Consider the following 16,846-nt stretch of genomic DNA (forward strand, 5'->3'; position numbering starts at 1 on the left):
ACACACACACACACACACAGGGTGCGCCAGGCGCGGACGGACTGAACGGACAGCAGGGCATCGCTGGAGAATCTGGACAGCCTGGAGAACAGGGCATGGCTGGACCTGCCGGAGCTCCTGGGCTTCAAGGTGCTGCCGGACCCATGGGATCTGCCGGCGGAGCAGGGGAACGTGGACAGCGAGTAAGGAAAGGAAACAGGGAAGGGTTCAGGGGGGTGGGGGGGAAGGGCAGGAAGTGTGTGGTGAGAGGGTGGTGGGGGTGGGGTGGGTGATGAGGGAAGGGAGAAGAGTAGAAGGACTGCGAGAATGGGGGGAGGGGTGGGGGGTGGTGTTGGGGTGGACAAGCAGGGTTTGGGGAGGGTAGAAGAGAACTGGTGATATGGGTTTGGATAAGGGGAGGTTTTGAGGTGGCTGTTCGTGAAGGAGGGTTGTGAGGATTATGGGGAAGATTTAGGTGGGAGTTGAAGGACTGGGGATATGGGGAGGATTTAGATGGAAGTCGAAGGATATGGGGAGGATTTAAATGGGAGTCGATGTGTTGGGTGGGGATACAGGGAGGATTTAAGTGGGAGTTAAAGGACTGGAGGATATGGGGAGGATTTTAAGTGGGAGATGAAAGAGGGTAACGAGTGGGTTTTGGTGAGAGTAGAAGGACTGAAGATATGGCGAAGGGGTTAAATGGGAGCAGAAGAAACAGACGATTAGGTAAGGGGATGAATCTGAGCAGAAAGGATGGACGACTGGGTAAGGGGATGAATTTGAGCAAAAGGAACAGACGATTGTATAAGGGGATACATTGGAGCAGAAGGGACAGACGATTGATGAATTATTGATGAATTTGAGCAGAAGGAACAGACGATTGTATAAGGGGATACATTTGAGCAGAAGGAACAGACGATTGTATAAGGGGATATTTATTTCCTCAAGGCCTGACTAAGCGCGTTGGGTTACGCTGCTGGTCAGGCATCTGCTTGGCAGATGTGGTGTAGCGTATATGGAGTTGTCCGAACGCAGTGACGCCTCCTTGAGCTACTGAAACTAAGGGGATAAATTTGAGCAGGAGGGACAGAGGATTGATGAATTTGAGCAAAAGGAACAGACAATAGTATAAGGGGATAAATTTGAGCAGACGGGACAAAGACGATCAGGTAAGAGGAATGGATTTAAGCAGACGGGAGAGTCGAATTTGTGTAAGGGGATGAATTTGAGCAGAAGGGACAGAGACGATTTTGTAAGGAGTTCCGCTGGAGAAGAGGGAAACCGTGATATATGGGGGTCATGGCTAGGGATCACATGGAAATAGGTGAGATGGGATTAGGCCAATGAGTGAGAAAATAATTTTGGTGTGAGAATGGAAGATCAGGTATCATCCAAGATTGGAGCTGGGAGTACTACAGGGTTCAGTTATGATTAGAAGGGACAAGAAGTGAAGGAAGGGTTTCAATGAGGTTTGGAAGATGGTGGAAGGATTTAGGTGGGGTTAAGATTGTAAGAGAGGGATTTTGTTGAAGGTAGGAAAAATAACGGATTAGGTGAACAACATGAAATCAAAGAGATGACGTCAAAGGTGAGAACAGGAAAGCAAGGAAAACATGGAAAGTGCTTAAGTATGCAACTTGTTTCAAGAGATATTTAAGAATTGATATGGAGAATGAAAACAGTGTGGGAAGAGCAGTGTTTTAACAGGGGAAAGTGAACAATGGAAGTATTCAGATCAGACTATGACTTTGTTTGCAGTTCTCTCTGGAAATTGGTGTGGAGATGAATTTGATGCAGTGGTGCGGTGTGTTTGTGTGTGTGTGTGTGTGTGTGTGTGTGTGTGTGTGTGTGTGTGTGTGTGTAGGGAGACACCGGGCCTGATGGACCTAGAGGAGCTGCCGGACCCAGAGGACCACTTGTAAGTGGGTGGTTCAAACCTCTGTGTCTCTCTGCCTGCCTGTCTATTTATAATATTTTCTCATTGCTGTCTTCTGTCAACTTGTCCCCACTCTGCGTCTCTCTGTCTCGAGTCATCTGGTTATTTATCTGCTGCTCATTTTGTTTCACGTTTGATCGTCTCTCTCTCTCTCTCTGTCTGTATGTTTGTATGTTTCCACCTTTTTCATCTCTCTCTCTCTCTCTCTCCCATCCTCCTATGTCTTCCATATTGCTCTGTATGCTTGTCTGTATATATCTCTGTGTTTGTCCATTAATTCTCTCAAACTGATTCTCTCACTCATTCTTTCTTGTCCTATGCGTACATTCTGTCTTGCTCTCTCACCCCACCCCTCCCCTTAGTAACCTTCTCCTACCTCCACCTTGTCTCTCACTTTCATAAGACAAGTGAATGAAAAGCTAAATAAATAAATCACGCGCACACACACACACACACACACACACACACACACACACACACACGTTTGTTGTTGTTGTTGTTGTTTTTTTCTCTCTTTTTTTATTTCTAGTGGACATGAAGTGAAAATAAATTATATAATATACAGGCACTAACCCCAGTAACAAAAGTAGTCCCAATGACGTGTACGACTTATTATGACGTCACCAGGGTGCTGAGGGAGCCATGGGAGAGTCTGGTGACGCAGGAGCCAACGGGGAGACGGGAGACAAAGGAAACCCTGGATACCAGGGCCTGCCAGGTCTGGCCGGGCCCGAGGTCAGTGAAGGATTAAACACCTGGAACCATGACAGCACCACCCCACCCCACACCCCACTCCACCATTCCTCAGATGGTGGGGGAGGGGGGGGGGAGGTGGCCTGGTGGTGAATGTGCCCGACTAGGAAGCAAGCAAGTGTCTGTATGTTCGAGTTCGATATACGACAGCCTGGGATATTAACTCATTTCCCACCCTCCCCTCATGCCCTTCCCACCCACCAGACCTTCAGTTGTGGTATGGTTGCAAGTCATTCTGATGAGACAAAGTAAAAAAAATTAAAAAAAAATTAAAGCATTCTAAAGTAACATGAATATTCTGGGTGACGAATTTCATGGTTTTCAGGTACTGTGTATATTTTCTTTCTGATATTCGTAAGAGATTGTTGCCATTAAATAAATATTAATGTCCGTATTCTCATTTTGTGATTGTTATCTGCAGGTAAGACTTTGAACGTTCATTAAAACTTTTTATGCTGCGCAGAGCACTTTCATTCAGATGAAGGAATGTTAACTTTTCTTGATCTTGATTGATGCAAACGTTATTATGAACCTAGTTGTGTTTTTGATTATATTGTTTTCTGAGAGAGAAAAAAAGCCCCCAAAACTGTTCAAACATTCAATCAAATCTTTATATAGGGGTATAATAATTTTTGAAGTAGTATTTACACACATGAGGGACACTTTCAAAATCAGCATGTGAGTAGGCCCCACCTATAGTAGTAGTACAAGCAACAGGAGAACCAATAAGAAGATGATTAGAAGTATGAGTGAAGGTAAATGACTAAGTTGTAATAACAGCAGTTGTAATGTTGTAACTCGAATGTTTGGTAAATGAATCGCAGGTATTATTTATTCATCGAAATAAACAAATGCCATGAAAGAGTGTAATGCTGTTGACAGGGGAGGAATATACGTTTTCTCTATACTTAAATTTGTATATGTTAAATCAGGACTTTCTTTGAAAGAAAAGCAGCTCCCATAATAAATAAATGAATAAACGATTAAATAAATAAATAAATAAATAGACATAAATGAAAACTCTAGCATCTCGTTGGTTCTCTTCTGAAGGTGGCTTCAGTTGTACCATTGAATATCATGATGCTTTCTAGCATCATCATTGACTATGATGTTATAGCGAGCGACGCATTTCCATCGAGTGACGTGTTTTTCAGGGTGCCCCTGGAGAGACTGGACGCATGGGACCTCGCGGACCTCCTGGAGGCCGGGTGAGTGGACACATAGATAGATAGATAGATAGATAGTCAAAGAGAGTCATACTGATATATATGTTGACAGATAACAATAGATAGATAGATAGTCAAAGAGAGTCAGTTTGATAGATAGATAGATAGTCAAAGAGGGTCATTTTGATAGATATGTAGACAAATAGATAGATAGATAGATAGATAGATAGATAGATAGATAGTCAAAGAGAGTCATGTTGATATATATGTAGACATATATTAATAGATAGATACATAGAAGACAGATAGATAGATAAAGCAGGTCATATAAATACATATAATATATATACATAATAATATATATATATATATATATATGTGTGTGTGTGTGTGTGTGTGTGTGTGTGTGTGTGTGTGTGTGTAGATAAATAGATAGATAGACAGATAGATAGTCAAAGAGAGTCATTTTGATAGATATGTAGACAGATAACAATAGATAGAAAGATACATAGATAGATAGATAGATAAAGAGAGTCATATTGATAGGCATGTAGACAGATAACAATAAACAGACAGACCGACAGTTAGATAAATAGAGTCATATTGATATATATGTAGACATATATCAATAGAGATATAGATAGAGATATAGATAGATAGATAGATGCAAAGAAGTCATATTGATAGATGTGAAGACAGATAATAAATAGATAGATAGATAGATAGATAGATAGATAGATAGATAAATATTCAAATAATCATATTGATAGATAGATAGATAGACAGATAGACAGATAGATAGATAGATAGACAGAAATTCAAAGATAGTCATATTGATATATGTGTAATTGTCAGTCGTGTTCGAATCGACGATAACCATCAGAACAACAGAGGAGGTAAATGTTGTCCCGAATATCGGGGATAGAATTTGATTATAGTGGAGAGTGTCTTGCCAAAGATACATGTTGATAGATATGTAGACAGATAACCATAGATAGATCGATGGATATACAGACCTATAGGTAGACAGAAAATCACATATGTCTAGATAAACAGGTAAACAGCCACATACGCGTATTTTGCGTATATACATACATATATAAATGCAGACATACACAGATAGATAGATAGATAGATATATAGGCTAGTAGATAAACATATAGATATATGTTCAGGTTAGTTGGTAAACATATATTCCTAGATTGATAGATATAGAGAAACATATAGATATATGTTCAGGCTAGTTGGTAAACATATATTCCTAGATTGATAGATATAGAGAAACAGACAGGGATATGTAGACAGACTGATTGGTACACACGCACGCGCCTTTATCTCTCTTCTCTCTCTCTCTCTCTCTCTCTCTCTCTCTCTCTCTCTCTCTCTCTCACACACACACACACACACACACACACACACATTTTATTCTGGAGGAAGGATGGTGTTCAGTGGTAGGCAGATTCCCCACCACACGACATCCCCCTAGACCCCTACACCCGCTCCATCCCGATGAACAATGTAACCAAAACTGTATTCGTAATTCTGTTCAATTGTTAGCATTCTGATTGTTGGCCATTCATTACGAAGTAATAATCATCATCCTTGAAGCAATAACGTTACACAATACATACAACCATGTAATGTGTGAGCAAAGTGACATATCAGAACCTGTGTTCTTTCAGGGACCTGACGGACCTCGTGGACAGATGGGACCTGACGGAGAGCCCGGGAAAGAAGGAGCTCGCGGACCTAAGGTCAGCTGTGGTCATTGGCTGTTGTAGCTGTAGTAATAGTTCTGGAACTTAGGTCAGCTGTGGTCACTGGATGTTGTAGCTGTAGTAATAGTTCTGGAACTTAGGTCAGCTGTGGTCACTGGATGTTGTAGCTGTAGTAATAGTTCTGGAACTTAGGTCAGCTGTGGTCACTGGATGTTGGAGCTGTAGTAATAGTTCTGGAACTTAGGTCAGCTGTGGTCACTGGATGTTGTAGCTGTAGTAATAGTTCTGGAACTTAGGTCAGCTGTGGTCATTGCCTCTTGTGGCTGTAGTAATAGTTGTGAAACTTAATGTCAGCTGTGGTCATTGCCTCTGATGGCTGTAGTAATAGTTGTGAAACTTAATGTCAGCTGTGGTCATTGCCTCTGATGGCTGTAGTAATAGTTGTGAAACTTAATGTCAGCTGTGGTCATTGCCTCTTATGGCTGTAGTAATAGTTGTGAAACTTAATGTCAGCTGTGGTCATTGCCTCTTGCAGCTGTAGTAATAGTTCTGGAACTGGTCAGCTGTGGTCATTGCCTCTTGTGGCTGTAGTAATAGTTGTGAAACTTAATGTCAGCTGTGGTCATTGCCTCTGATGGCTGTAGTAATAGTTGTGAAACTTAATGTCAGCTGTGGTCATTGCCTCTGATGGCTGTAGTAATAGTTGTGAAACTTAATGTCAGCTGTGGTCATTGCCTCTGATGGCTGTAGTAATAGTTGAGGAACTAAGGTATGCAGTGGTCACTGGCATTTGTAGCTTAGTAATAGTAAGCCGTGGTGTCCGTGGTGACTGACTGTTGTAGATGTAGTAATAGGTCGTGGAACTATGGTCAGCTGTGGCCCCTGGCTGTTGTCGCTGTAGTTAAGAGTGTTGACTTTTGTTGCCGGTCAGGCATCTGCTTAGCAGATAGGGATTTGTCCGAACGCAGTGACGCCTTCGTGAGTAACTGAACTGAACTGTAGCTGTAGTAATAGTTGTGGAACTTAATTCAGCTGTAGTCACTGGCTGTTGTAGCTGTAGTAATAGTTGTGGAACTTAATTCAGCTGTAGTCACTGGCTGTTGTTGTTGTAGTTATAGTTGTGGAACTATGGTAAGCGTTGGCCACTGGCTGTTGTTGCTGTAGTCATAGTTGTGGGACTAAGATCAACTGTGGTCATTGCCTCTTGTGGCTGTGGTAACAGTTGTGGAACTAAACTAAACTGTCGACACTAGGCTGTTGCATTTATAGTTGCTGTAGTTGTTGTTTGTTACTGAGAAGGAGATGGTGGAAAGTGGGAGAGAGAAAAGGAGAAAGGAAATAGTTTCTATTTGTGGTGGTGGTTGTTGTTGAAACAATGGTTGCATGTGAATAGCATACAACATTTGTTTCTGTGTGAAGCAATGATCGTATTTCTATTGCTTACACAGATGTTTCTGTGTCGGCTTTGTCATCAGTATGTTCCTGTTATATATTTCGACGCATTTGTATTCAGCATGAATTCTTTTGATTGAGCAAAACAACTAACTTTTCAAAAGTGATTTGTTTTATTTACGTAACACATGGGTGCTGTGGTATGTGAGTTGGGCATGTATGATGAGTTACTGACCCTTGGTCCTAAGCCTTGTGACGTCATTTCAGGGACCAAGGGGACCCGGTGGAGAGGATGGCCGCAGAGTGAGTATACCTCTCTTTGTTGCTGTCTCCCTCTCGTTTTGTTCTTTTCTTCCTTTTGTCTCTGTTTCCCTCTATTTTTATATATTTCTCTCCCTCTGTCTTTCTCCACCAATCTCTGTCTCCGGGCCTCTGCATCTGTCACCAGTCAACCGTCTCTGTTTCTCTCAGTCTCTGTCTCTCTCCCTCTCTGTCCCCCCCTTTTTTTTCCTCTCTCTCTCTCTCTCTCTCTCTCTCTCTCTCTCTGTGCATACGGACCTCATGTCTCTGTCTCTCTGTCTCACTCTGTCATTCTCTCTCTCTCTCTCTCTCTCTCTCTCTCTCTCTCTCTGCATAAGGACCTCATGGTCAATGACACTATAGTGTCAAAGTCCCTCTTCCTTTTTCTGTCTCTCTGTCTCTGTCTCTGTCTCTCTCACTTCCTCTCTCTCCTTCTCGCTGTGTGTGTGTGTGTGTGTGTGTGTGTGTGTGTGTGTGTGTGTGTGTGTGTGATATCAACAACAGTAGGCTCTGCATGTCTTTTAAAAAGCAGCAAATTTTCGCTGTAAAAACAGCTTCTTCATGCAAGGAGAAAGAGAGAGAGAGAGAGAGAGAGAGAGAGATCTGGCTGGCTGGTTGGTGTCTATGTGCCAGTGTGTGTGTTTGTGTGTGTGTGTGTGTGTGTGTGTGTGTGTGTGTGTGTGTGTGTGTGTGTGTGTGTGTGTGTGTGTGTGTGTGTGTGTGTGTGTGTGTGTCGCTGTGTGTTTCTGAGAGAGAGAGAGAGACAGAGACAGAGAGATGACACATGTATATTTGTTGTTTTTGTTTTTCAGGGTCGCACAGGTCCGATTGGTTCCATTGGCAGGAGGGTGAGTATCTGAGACTACAGGATAACAACTGACAATAAAAGTAATAAATAGTTGTTTTTTTTTTAAATCCAAACAAATCTGTCACTACAGTTGTAATGTCCTCTTGAGCATTGGTGAGAAGAGTTGGCAGTCGATGCTCTGCCAAAGTTTGTATGGTTACAATCTTGCTACACCACGACTTTGTGGTGAAATATTCAGTTGCAAAGATATTTACAATATCTTTAAAAAAAAAATCTTTGAATCGGTAATTCTATCATTTTAGACATAAAATCAAGGACATGCATATTTCCCGTCTTTAGAATCTGTGTGCTCATTCATTCTTGAAATTATTTTTTTTTATAATTATTTTCTGGTCATGCAGTTTGAGATGTGCACATGAATGGGCGTGCCACATGTGTTGCTGTTGTTATTATTCTTTGTTATTATTAGTTTTATTTTTGTTTTGTATTTTGAAATTCGGGCAGTTCTCCCCAGAGAGAGCGCGTCGCTACACTACAGCGCCACCTTTTTTTTTTCTTCTTTTTTTTTGGTACTTTTTTCCTGCGTGCAGTTTTATTTGTTTTTCATATCGAAGTGGATTTTTCTACAGAATTTTGCCATGAACAACCCTTTTGTTGACGTAGGTTCTTTTACGTGTGCTAAGTGTATGTTGCACACGGGACCTCGGTTCATCGTCTCACTAGCGTTTAGTCATTCGGATGAGATGATAAACCGAGGTCCCGTATGCATCATGCACTTAGCGCACGTAAAAAAAAAACCACAGCAACGTTTGTACATTTCAAAATTCTGTAGAAAAATCCACTTCGATTGGAAAACAAATAAAAATTGCAGGCAGGAGAAAAAAAAATGGCGCTCTCAGTGTAGTGACGCACTCTCCCTGGGGAGAGCAGCTCGAGTTTCACACAGAGAAATATGTTGTGACAAAAAAGAGTAATACAATACAATACAATACAATACAATACAATACAATACCTTGAAGCCTCCTTTGAAGTGAAAGTGAAGCTGACTGTTGTGTGTGCCTTTGCTTCAGGGAGCTGCTGGTCAGTCCATGTACGCCAGTACCATGAGCAGCTGGTACTCGGGAGGGAACGGAGGTAGCTCCAGCTACAGCTACAGCAACGGCTACAACGGATACCAGGTAGGTACAGGAGCACTTGATGTGCAGGAAAAGGGGGGTGGGAAGACGGGTAGAGATGTAGAGAGAGTGGGGCGTAGGAGGGTGAGTGAAATAATTATGGAGAAATAGACAGTGACATGAAGGATGAGCAGGGAGAGGGGAGAGAAAGCGAGAAGAGAGACATATGGAGATAGATAGATAGATATATAGATAGAGAGAGAGTTACAAAGAGAGATAGAGAGAGAGGAGAGAGAGTGAGAGAGAAATATGTGCAAAGGTATCTGAATATGCATTTATTCATAAATATATACATGTATATTTACATCACGATACTTGCTTGTGGACACAATTTGGTTATATAGATGGCATGAATGGGCAGGGAGACTACAGTGTACATACATACTCAATCACATACTCAGTAATGCAGGCACTTAAGGACACGTGCTTGCAAGTGCACAATTTCGTGTACACGTTTACACAGTGTGAGTTAGAATATGTTGTTTGTGTGGTTGGAATCAGGGAGGGTGGATGTGAGGTTAATCTGTTAAGATATCAACATACTTTGATGTCATTATTGACGGAAATTATGTTCTCTTTCGTTTCAGGGTGACGCCCCAGAAGAGGTAAGCAGCTCATTTATATATATATATATATATATATATATATATATATATATATATATATATATATATATATATATATATATATATATATATATATATCATTTTGATTGTCACCTTTTAGAATAATTATTAAATTATCGTGATTCTGGGCATTATTGTTGTCATGCTGTCCTGAAAATTTCCTTCTGCACATTTCTTAACGCGGCATAATTTCCTCAGCTTTTTTCAAATTTATTTTTTACTTGTTTATTGATCAGGTTTCGAGAACACCTTATCCATTGTCCTTCCTGTCTGATGCTTGATATCGGTAGGGTACAGGGTACATGTTCTGTCCAAAGCTGCAAACAACGAAGAAATGTTAAAGCGTGATAAGGTTCAGGTGGTTAGGTATTGTGGAGCTGTGTCTTTACACCAAAATGGAGAGCTGTGCAGGTAAGTTTTCTTCCATGTTTGACCATCTGTGTCTGACCATTGGAGCTTGTGGGACTTTGCAGGCTCGTGAAACCATGGAGGCCCTGAACCGTGTGACAGAGGAGATCCAGAAGATCAAGGCCCCCACCGGCAAGAGGGACGCCCCTGGACGCACGTGCAGAGACATCGCCCAGGCTAACCCCAGCCTGAAGAGCGGTACGTTCGCTTGTGTGTGTGTGTGTGTGGGGAGGGGGGGGGGGGGGAGTGGTTGGGGGGGGGGGGAGGGGGGAAGGATGCGAGGGTGTGAATGGTGATGGAATGAGAGGGAAGAGGTGGTGTTTGTGTGTGTGTGTGTGTGTGTGTGTGTGTGTGTGTGTGTGTGTGTGTGTGTGTGTGTGTGCGTGCGTGTAGGGTGTGTGTGCGTGTGTGTGTGATGTGATGAGACTAAATCATGCATACCTTTATGCGTCATGGAGGAATGTGGTGTGACTTAATGTTGACACGCTTGAAGATGGGATGTTTTGGATTTGTCTGGTGAGGGTGACATAATAGATTTTCTATAGTTGACGGTGCTGATGGTTTTGCTTTTATGTGCTGGTGATGGTGTTGTTGTTGTTGCTGTTTTGCTGCTGCTGCTGCTGCTGCTACTGTTGTTGTTGTTGTGTGTATTTCCATATTAGTGTAACAATCAATCTGGTGTGGAAGACGATGGCGGTGAATGGGTTCTCTTGTTGTTGACGAACTGATGAAATGGTTGATCAAGCATTTTACTTGATGGAATGGTAAATGAGTTTGTTTTTGGTGAATGGTAATAGGTTTTACATTGGCGTCTGTGGAACTGAAATGCAAACGTGTCAATAATTTCTCCTTTAGGGATGATTAAGTATCCTTGTATATTTTGGCTTTAAAAAAAATAATGGTCTGGTGTGTCTGATGTTTGGTGCAGGTCTGTATTGGATCGATCCCAACGGAGGCAACACCACCGATGCCATCCGTGTCTTCTGCAAGATTAGGCCTGAGAGGATCATGACATGCCTGCAGGCTTCCACCCACGTGGTGAGAGAGAGAGCGACAGAGACAGAGAGACACATTGAGAGTGACAGAATGAGACAGAGACACAGAGAGAGAGAGAGAGAGAGAGTGTGTGTGTGAGAAGAGAGAGAGAGAGCATGTGTATATAGAGAGACAGATAAATTGATATTTTGACAACAATTTTACTGACAGTCGCTTCTTTAAGTTGTTGTTCCCAGGGGGGAAAGGGGAGATAAGGGTGTGTTCGGTGGTAGTGATGGAGTGAAGAGTGAAGAAAATGGTGTGATTGGTGGGGGAGGGGAAGGGTGTGTGAGGGGAAAGGGGAAGGGGGGGGGAGGGGAGATAAGGGTGTGTTCAGTGGTAGTGATGGAGTGAGAGTGAAGAGGGTAGCGTTTGTATTTGGTGGCGGCATGGGGGGGGGGGGGGGGGGGAAAGGGAGATAAGAGTGTGTTCGGTGGTAGTGATGGAGTGAGAGGGAAGGGGGTGGCGTTTGTGTTTGGTGGGGGTGTCTGTGTGTGCGTTCAGTTCATCAATTTGATCTGCTTGTTGTTCGGTTTCAGTACGAACGTCAGCGACGTACCTTTACCAAGAGGGAAATGGACTACTGGTCCTTCGCTTCATCTTTCGATGAGAACGAAGAGGTTGGTCTTAGTGTGTGTGTGTGTGTGTGTGTGTGTGTGTGTGTGTGTGTGTGTGTGTGTGTGTGTTGGGGTTCTGTTTGTTCTTGGTTTCTGGTGTGGTTTTGCTTTGTTTGAATTTTCTCTTTCTTCACTTTTCCCCCGTTGCTTGCCTGTTCTTTGTTGTATGAAAATGGGCAAAAGAGGATGTTGCTGAGGCAGAATCGGTTAGGCATTTGACCTCTGATCCAGTGTTCACCAGTGATCAGGGATCGAGACCCTCTTTGGGAACGGTGTTGTGTACACAGGAAATGCACTTTGCTCCGATTTTCCTCCTCCTTCAGCCGAGATGTGATTGAATATGAATATATATATATATATATATATATATATATATACATATATATATATATATAAGAGAGAGAGAGAGAGAGAGAGAGAGAGAATACAAGATAGATACTGAACTTGCTGGCATCTTCCATGGAAATCATTCCTACAGGGGTAGATTCTCAAAAGAAAACAGCAAACAAAAAAAAAGGTAAATAAACCTCAGAGAAAATAATTGTCCTCCTTTATTTTTTTGCTACTCTCAAATTTTCGCCCATAGGGCTTCCTTCACCAGGAGAGTGTTTACCTGCCTAATTATGAGGGAAAAAAAAAGTATAGTTCTCACACAACATTCATTTAACACAACTTGTTGTTTCTTGTGGCAGTTCCACTACGACAGCATCAGGTCGCAGATCCGCATGCTCCAGCGGCAGACGGACAATGCTCGCCAGCGGCTGGTGGTGTACTGCAAGGACCTCATCTCTGTCTACGACCGGGCCACCAGGTCCTACGACAAGGCGCTGGTGCTGACCGGCTTCAGTGAGGACCTGCTCACCGCCCTCAGCAAGAAGTCCCACCGCTACAACGTGCTTCGGGACACCTGCCAGGTTAGGGAGGGCAGGCTGTTGGGGTAGTGTGTGTGTGTGTGTGTGAGTGTGTGTGTGTGTGTGTGTGTGTGTGTGTGTGTGTTGGGTGGTTGGGTGGGTGAGTTTAGGATCTGTGTGTGTTGTGTGTGTGTGTGTGTGTGTGTGTGTGTGTGTTGGGTGGGTGGGTGGCAGAGTTGAGGATCGGTGTGTGTTGGGTGGGGGTAGGGAGATGGTGGGTGTGGGTGGGTGGGTGAGTTGAGGATCTGTGTGTGTGTGTGTGTGTTGGGTGGGTAGGTGGGTGAGTTAAGGATCGGTGTGTGTTGGGTGGGTGGGGAGATGGTGGGTGGGTGGCAGAGTTGAGGATCGGTGTGTGTTGGTTGGGGGTAGGGAGATGGTGGGTGTGGGTGGGTGGGTGGGTGAGTTGAGGATCTGTGTGTGTGTGTGTGTGTGTGTTGGGTGGGTAGGTGGGTGAGTTAAGGATCGGTGTGTGTTGGGTGGGTGGGGAGATGGTGGGTGTGGGAGGGCTGGTGAGTTGAGGATCTGTGTGTGTGTGTGTGTGTGTGTGTGTGTGTGTGTGTGTTATGACAGAAAGGGATAATACAATACAGCGCAATTAAAGGATCGTAGTTAGCTTCAGGAGTGAGGTGGTTGTGACTGACTGACTGATAATGTGCCCGTCCCCCTGTGCGTGTGTGTGCAGGATAAGAACGGCGAGACCGGTCAGACAGTGCTGGAGGTCAGCGGTGATAAGTTGATGAAGCACCTTCCCATCTTGGACGTCGGCTTCGCTGACCAGTCTGAGGGAGAGCTGGGCCTGAAAGTAGGACGCGCGTGCTTCTGGGAGAGGTGATTGGCTGGCCATATCATGTGATCCCTTCCAATACATCATTCATCACTTCAGCCTTGCGACGGATTTTCTCTGATCGCGAGGTCACCTGTCTCCCGTTCTTTATATTGTTTTTTGTTTTTTTTAAATTTCCCCCAAACATTCACTTCGATGGAAGGAGGGAGTTTTCTTTGAATTCATCATTAAATTTTGAAATGTCACCCAGGATTTTTTTTTTTCGGTCTCGTTGAGTCAGATTACTTTGGATCTTGAAATGGTATTGTTAAATGAAAATTATCTTGATTTTTTTTTTTTTTTTTTTGCCATGTATTGCATTCGGCGACACATTGTCTTGACTGTCCGTGGATGTACTCATTGTCTCGTCAAATTTTGTTTTCGTATTGTCCGTATTGTTTTGAACTGTTCGTTGAACCCGTTTGCGTTTGTATTGTTCACTTGCGTCTTGATATGGTTTGTTTGTTCCGAGTTGACTTGATTCGTTCGTCTGTTATTGTATGTCCTGTCCTGTCCTGTCCTGTCCTGTCCTGTCTTGTCTTGTTTTGTCCTGTCTTGTTTTTGACTTTTGAAGCATCGGTTTGTGATACGTCCTTGTTTGGTTTTTGTCTGTAATTGTTCTGTGACCATGTTATTTGAAATGAACGAATGTAACATATAATGGCGATCGTATCTTTTACATCATGGACTTGCAAGATTCAAAGTGGCATGACAATTTATTTTGATGAATTCAGCTGACATTATTGTAAGTTCGGCCGTGTGGCGCAAGCTTTAAGAGCGTACGTTATCAACTTTAAAGATCACAAACTCTGGTGCTTGAATGAACCTAACTGAGTTCGTGAAACTCAGAGCAGAGGTACGAGTTGTTCACTGGTGTTGACATAAGGATAATCACAGAAAATGATACAGTGATGTGGATTGCGTTGTTTCCCACCTCACCACTTGAAACGGGCGTTTCTTTCATGCTTGTCATTTCATTGGTGTGTATATATATTATATACAAACACTTCATGGTTTACTGATCCCTTTCATTGTATATAACATCACGTGCGATTGGATGAACGTGGAGAGGCATGCGCAGTGAGGTACTGCTGTTTGATCATTGGATTTATCCGTCCAATTTTTGTTTTTCTTTTCATAAACTTTGGGTTGTTGTTTTTTGGGTGTTTTTTTTAATGAGAATTTGAGTATTAAGTATGCAAATGAAATTAAAATGTGGTCTTAAAAAATGACTACTAGCATGGTTTTATGTAAACATCTCTCTCTCTCTCTCTCTCTCTCTCTCTCTGTCTTTCTCTCTGTCTCTCCTCTGTTGTCAGTCTTCATCTCTATCTCTTTCTATTTTTTCTCCCTATCTCTATCTTTTTTTTCTTTCTCTCTCTCGCTCTTTCAAATCTCATTCTATAGTGCGTGAGACAGCAGCGTGCGTTTTCTAATGTCTACAAATAAGTTCTCTGGGCATGAAAATATATTTGTTTAACACGGCAACACATACAATGGTCACTGAGATTGCATATTGTCCAGTTCAAACAAACTCGCTTTTGTCTGCTACCACCAGAAAGGTCCAAAGGGTTAGTGACCATTAAGGAGGTCACGGGTCACGGGAAAAGAATATTAACCACTCCTTCAAAGAATAATGGTGGAATTCACCGTTTTCCTTGTCACCTATTCGTCTCCGTCCTCTGAAACTACAGAAAACATCACTACGCAATCAGAAAATACTCAAAACACACTCTGAAACAATTAGGAAGGTTAATGGTCACATAGCCTTTTTATGGTTAATATTAAGGGGCCAGTGATTTCATATTCACCGTGTCTAGGGCCAGACATAGCCGGGAAGGCAGATCCCAATCCTGGGTAGAGTTGAGTTGAACGAACTATCGTCAATGAGCCCTTAAGGTCAAGTTGTTCGTGGCTGTGGTCTTACCCATGGGCGTATGATGTGCCAGTGGTCAGCCCAATCCTTTCTTTCCGCCATTTTTAGACATCCCTGGTCCAAGTCAGGTGCACATTCTATTCACACCCAGGTGGAGTGTGGGAAATCTGAGTAAAAGTGTCTTTTTCCCGAGCGACTCAACGCCATGTTGAAACGGGGCTTCCAGCGAACCCTGATTACTCGTGAGTACTTGATCAGAAGTTTAACGCCGAACCGAGTCAGCCCCGACGCCAAACTGTACAACTTGAAAAGAAAGGAAAAAATAAATATCATGCCTGGTTCTGTTCAAATGATTTTGAACACATAATCAGTGTCAAGTTACAGTGTCGTCTTAACTAAAGTGTAGCTATAGCAATGTGTGCACCGAAGCTGAAAATGTAGTTTACTCAGCACAGTACAGTACGATACCATACTGCTGTACAGCACGACGCAGTGCATTACACCACATCACACTTTAACATAGCACATATGACAGATCACGGCACAGCGCAACAAAGCAACGTGCATTACAGTATAGTACAATACAGCACAGTACAGCACAGCACAGCACAGCACAACGCAACAAAGGAATATGCAGTACAGTACAGTGCAGTACAGTACAGTACAGCACAGTACAGCACATGACAGGACAGCACAGCACAGCACAGTACAGCACAGCATAGGCATAGGCATAGTGCAGTATAGTACAGTGCACTACAGTGCAGCGCCGCACAGTACAGTACAGCACGGTACAATACAGCACAGTAAGTACAGTACAGCACATCACAGTATAGCACAGCACGGTACAGTACAGCACAGTACAGTACAGTCCAGTGCAGCGGCGCCGGACAGTAAAACACAGTACAGTACAATACAGTACAGTATAACGCAACAAAGAAACGTACAGTACAGCACAGTACAGTACAGCACAGTACAGCGCAGCACAGTACAGCACAGCACAGTACAGTGCTGCACAGTACAGTACGGTATTGCACAGCACAGCACAATACAACACAGTACAGTACAGCACAGCACACACTGCACTGCACAGCACAGCACACTGGCAGTACAGTACAGTACAGTACAGTACAGTACAGTACAGCACAGCACAACGCAACAAAGAAACGTACAGTACAGCACAGTACAGTATAACAGCACAGCACAGCACAGCACAGCACAACACAGCACAGTACAGCACAGTACAGCACAACATAACACAATACAATACAGTTCAGCACAGTACAGTCGCCAGCAGCTCATAATGATCGCTTTACTAATGCATCA

At 43.1% G+C, this 16,846-nt stretch overlaps 1 protein-coding gene across 1 annotated transcript in view; it reads left to right on the forward strand.

Annotated features, from left to right (window-relative positions):
* Positions 1–14,879, forward strand: part of LOC143290498 (uncharacterized) — a 61,861-nt gene extending 46,982 nt beyond the window's left edge. Inside the window, exons 33-46 of the mRNA XM_076599995.1 lie at positions 21–182; positions 1,844–1,897; positions 2,543–2,650; positions 3,823–3,876; positions 5,517–5,588; positions 7,212–7,247; positions 8,057–8,092; positions 9,123–9,230; positions 9,815–9,832; positions 10,327–10,459; positions 11,190–11,299; positions 11,836–11,916; positions 12,606–12,827; positions 13,507–14,879. Of these exons, the coding sequence (XP_076456110.1) occupies positions 21–182; positions 1,844–1,897; positions 2,543–2,650; positions 3,823–3,876; positions 5,517–5,588; positions 7,212–7,247; positions 8,057–8,092; positions 9,123–9,230; positions 9,815–9,832; positions 10,327–10,459; positions 11,190–11,299; positions 11,836–11,916; positions 12,606–12,827; positions 13,507–13,656 (1,344 nt within the window). The 3' untranslated portion in view covers positions 13,657–14,879. The remainder of the gene's footprint in view (positions 1–20; positions 183–1,843; positions 1,898–2,542; positions 2,651–3,822; positions 3,877–5,516; positions 5,589–7,211; positions 7,248–8,056; positions 8,093–9,122; positions 9,231–9,814; positions 9,833–10,326; positions 10,460–11,189; positions 11,300–11,835; positions 11,917–12,605; positions 12,828–13,506) is intronic.
* Positions 14,880–16,846: the final 1,967 nt, after the last annotated feature.

Source organism: Babylonia areolata, chromosome 15 (genome assembly GCF_041734735.1).
Source record: "Babylonia areolata isolate BAREFJ2019XMU chromosome 15, ASM4173473v1, whole genome shotgun sequence".
Classification (NCBI taxonomy): domain Eukaryota; kingdom Metazoa; phylum Mollusca; class Gastropoda; order Neogastropoda; family Buccinidae; genus Babylonia; species Babylonia areolata.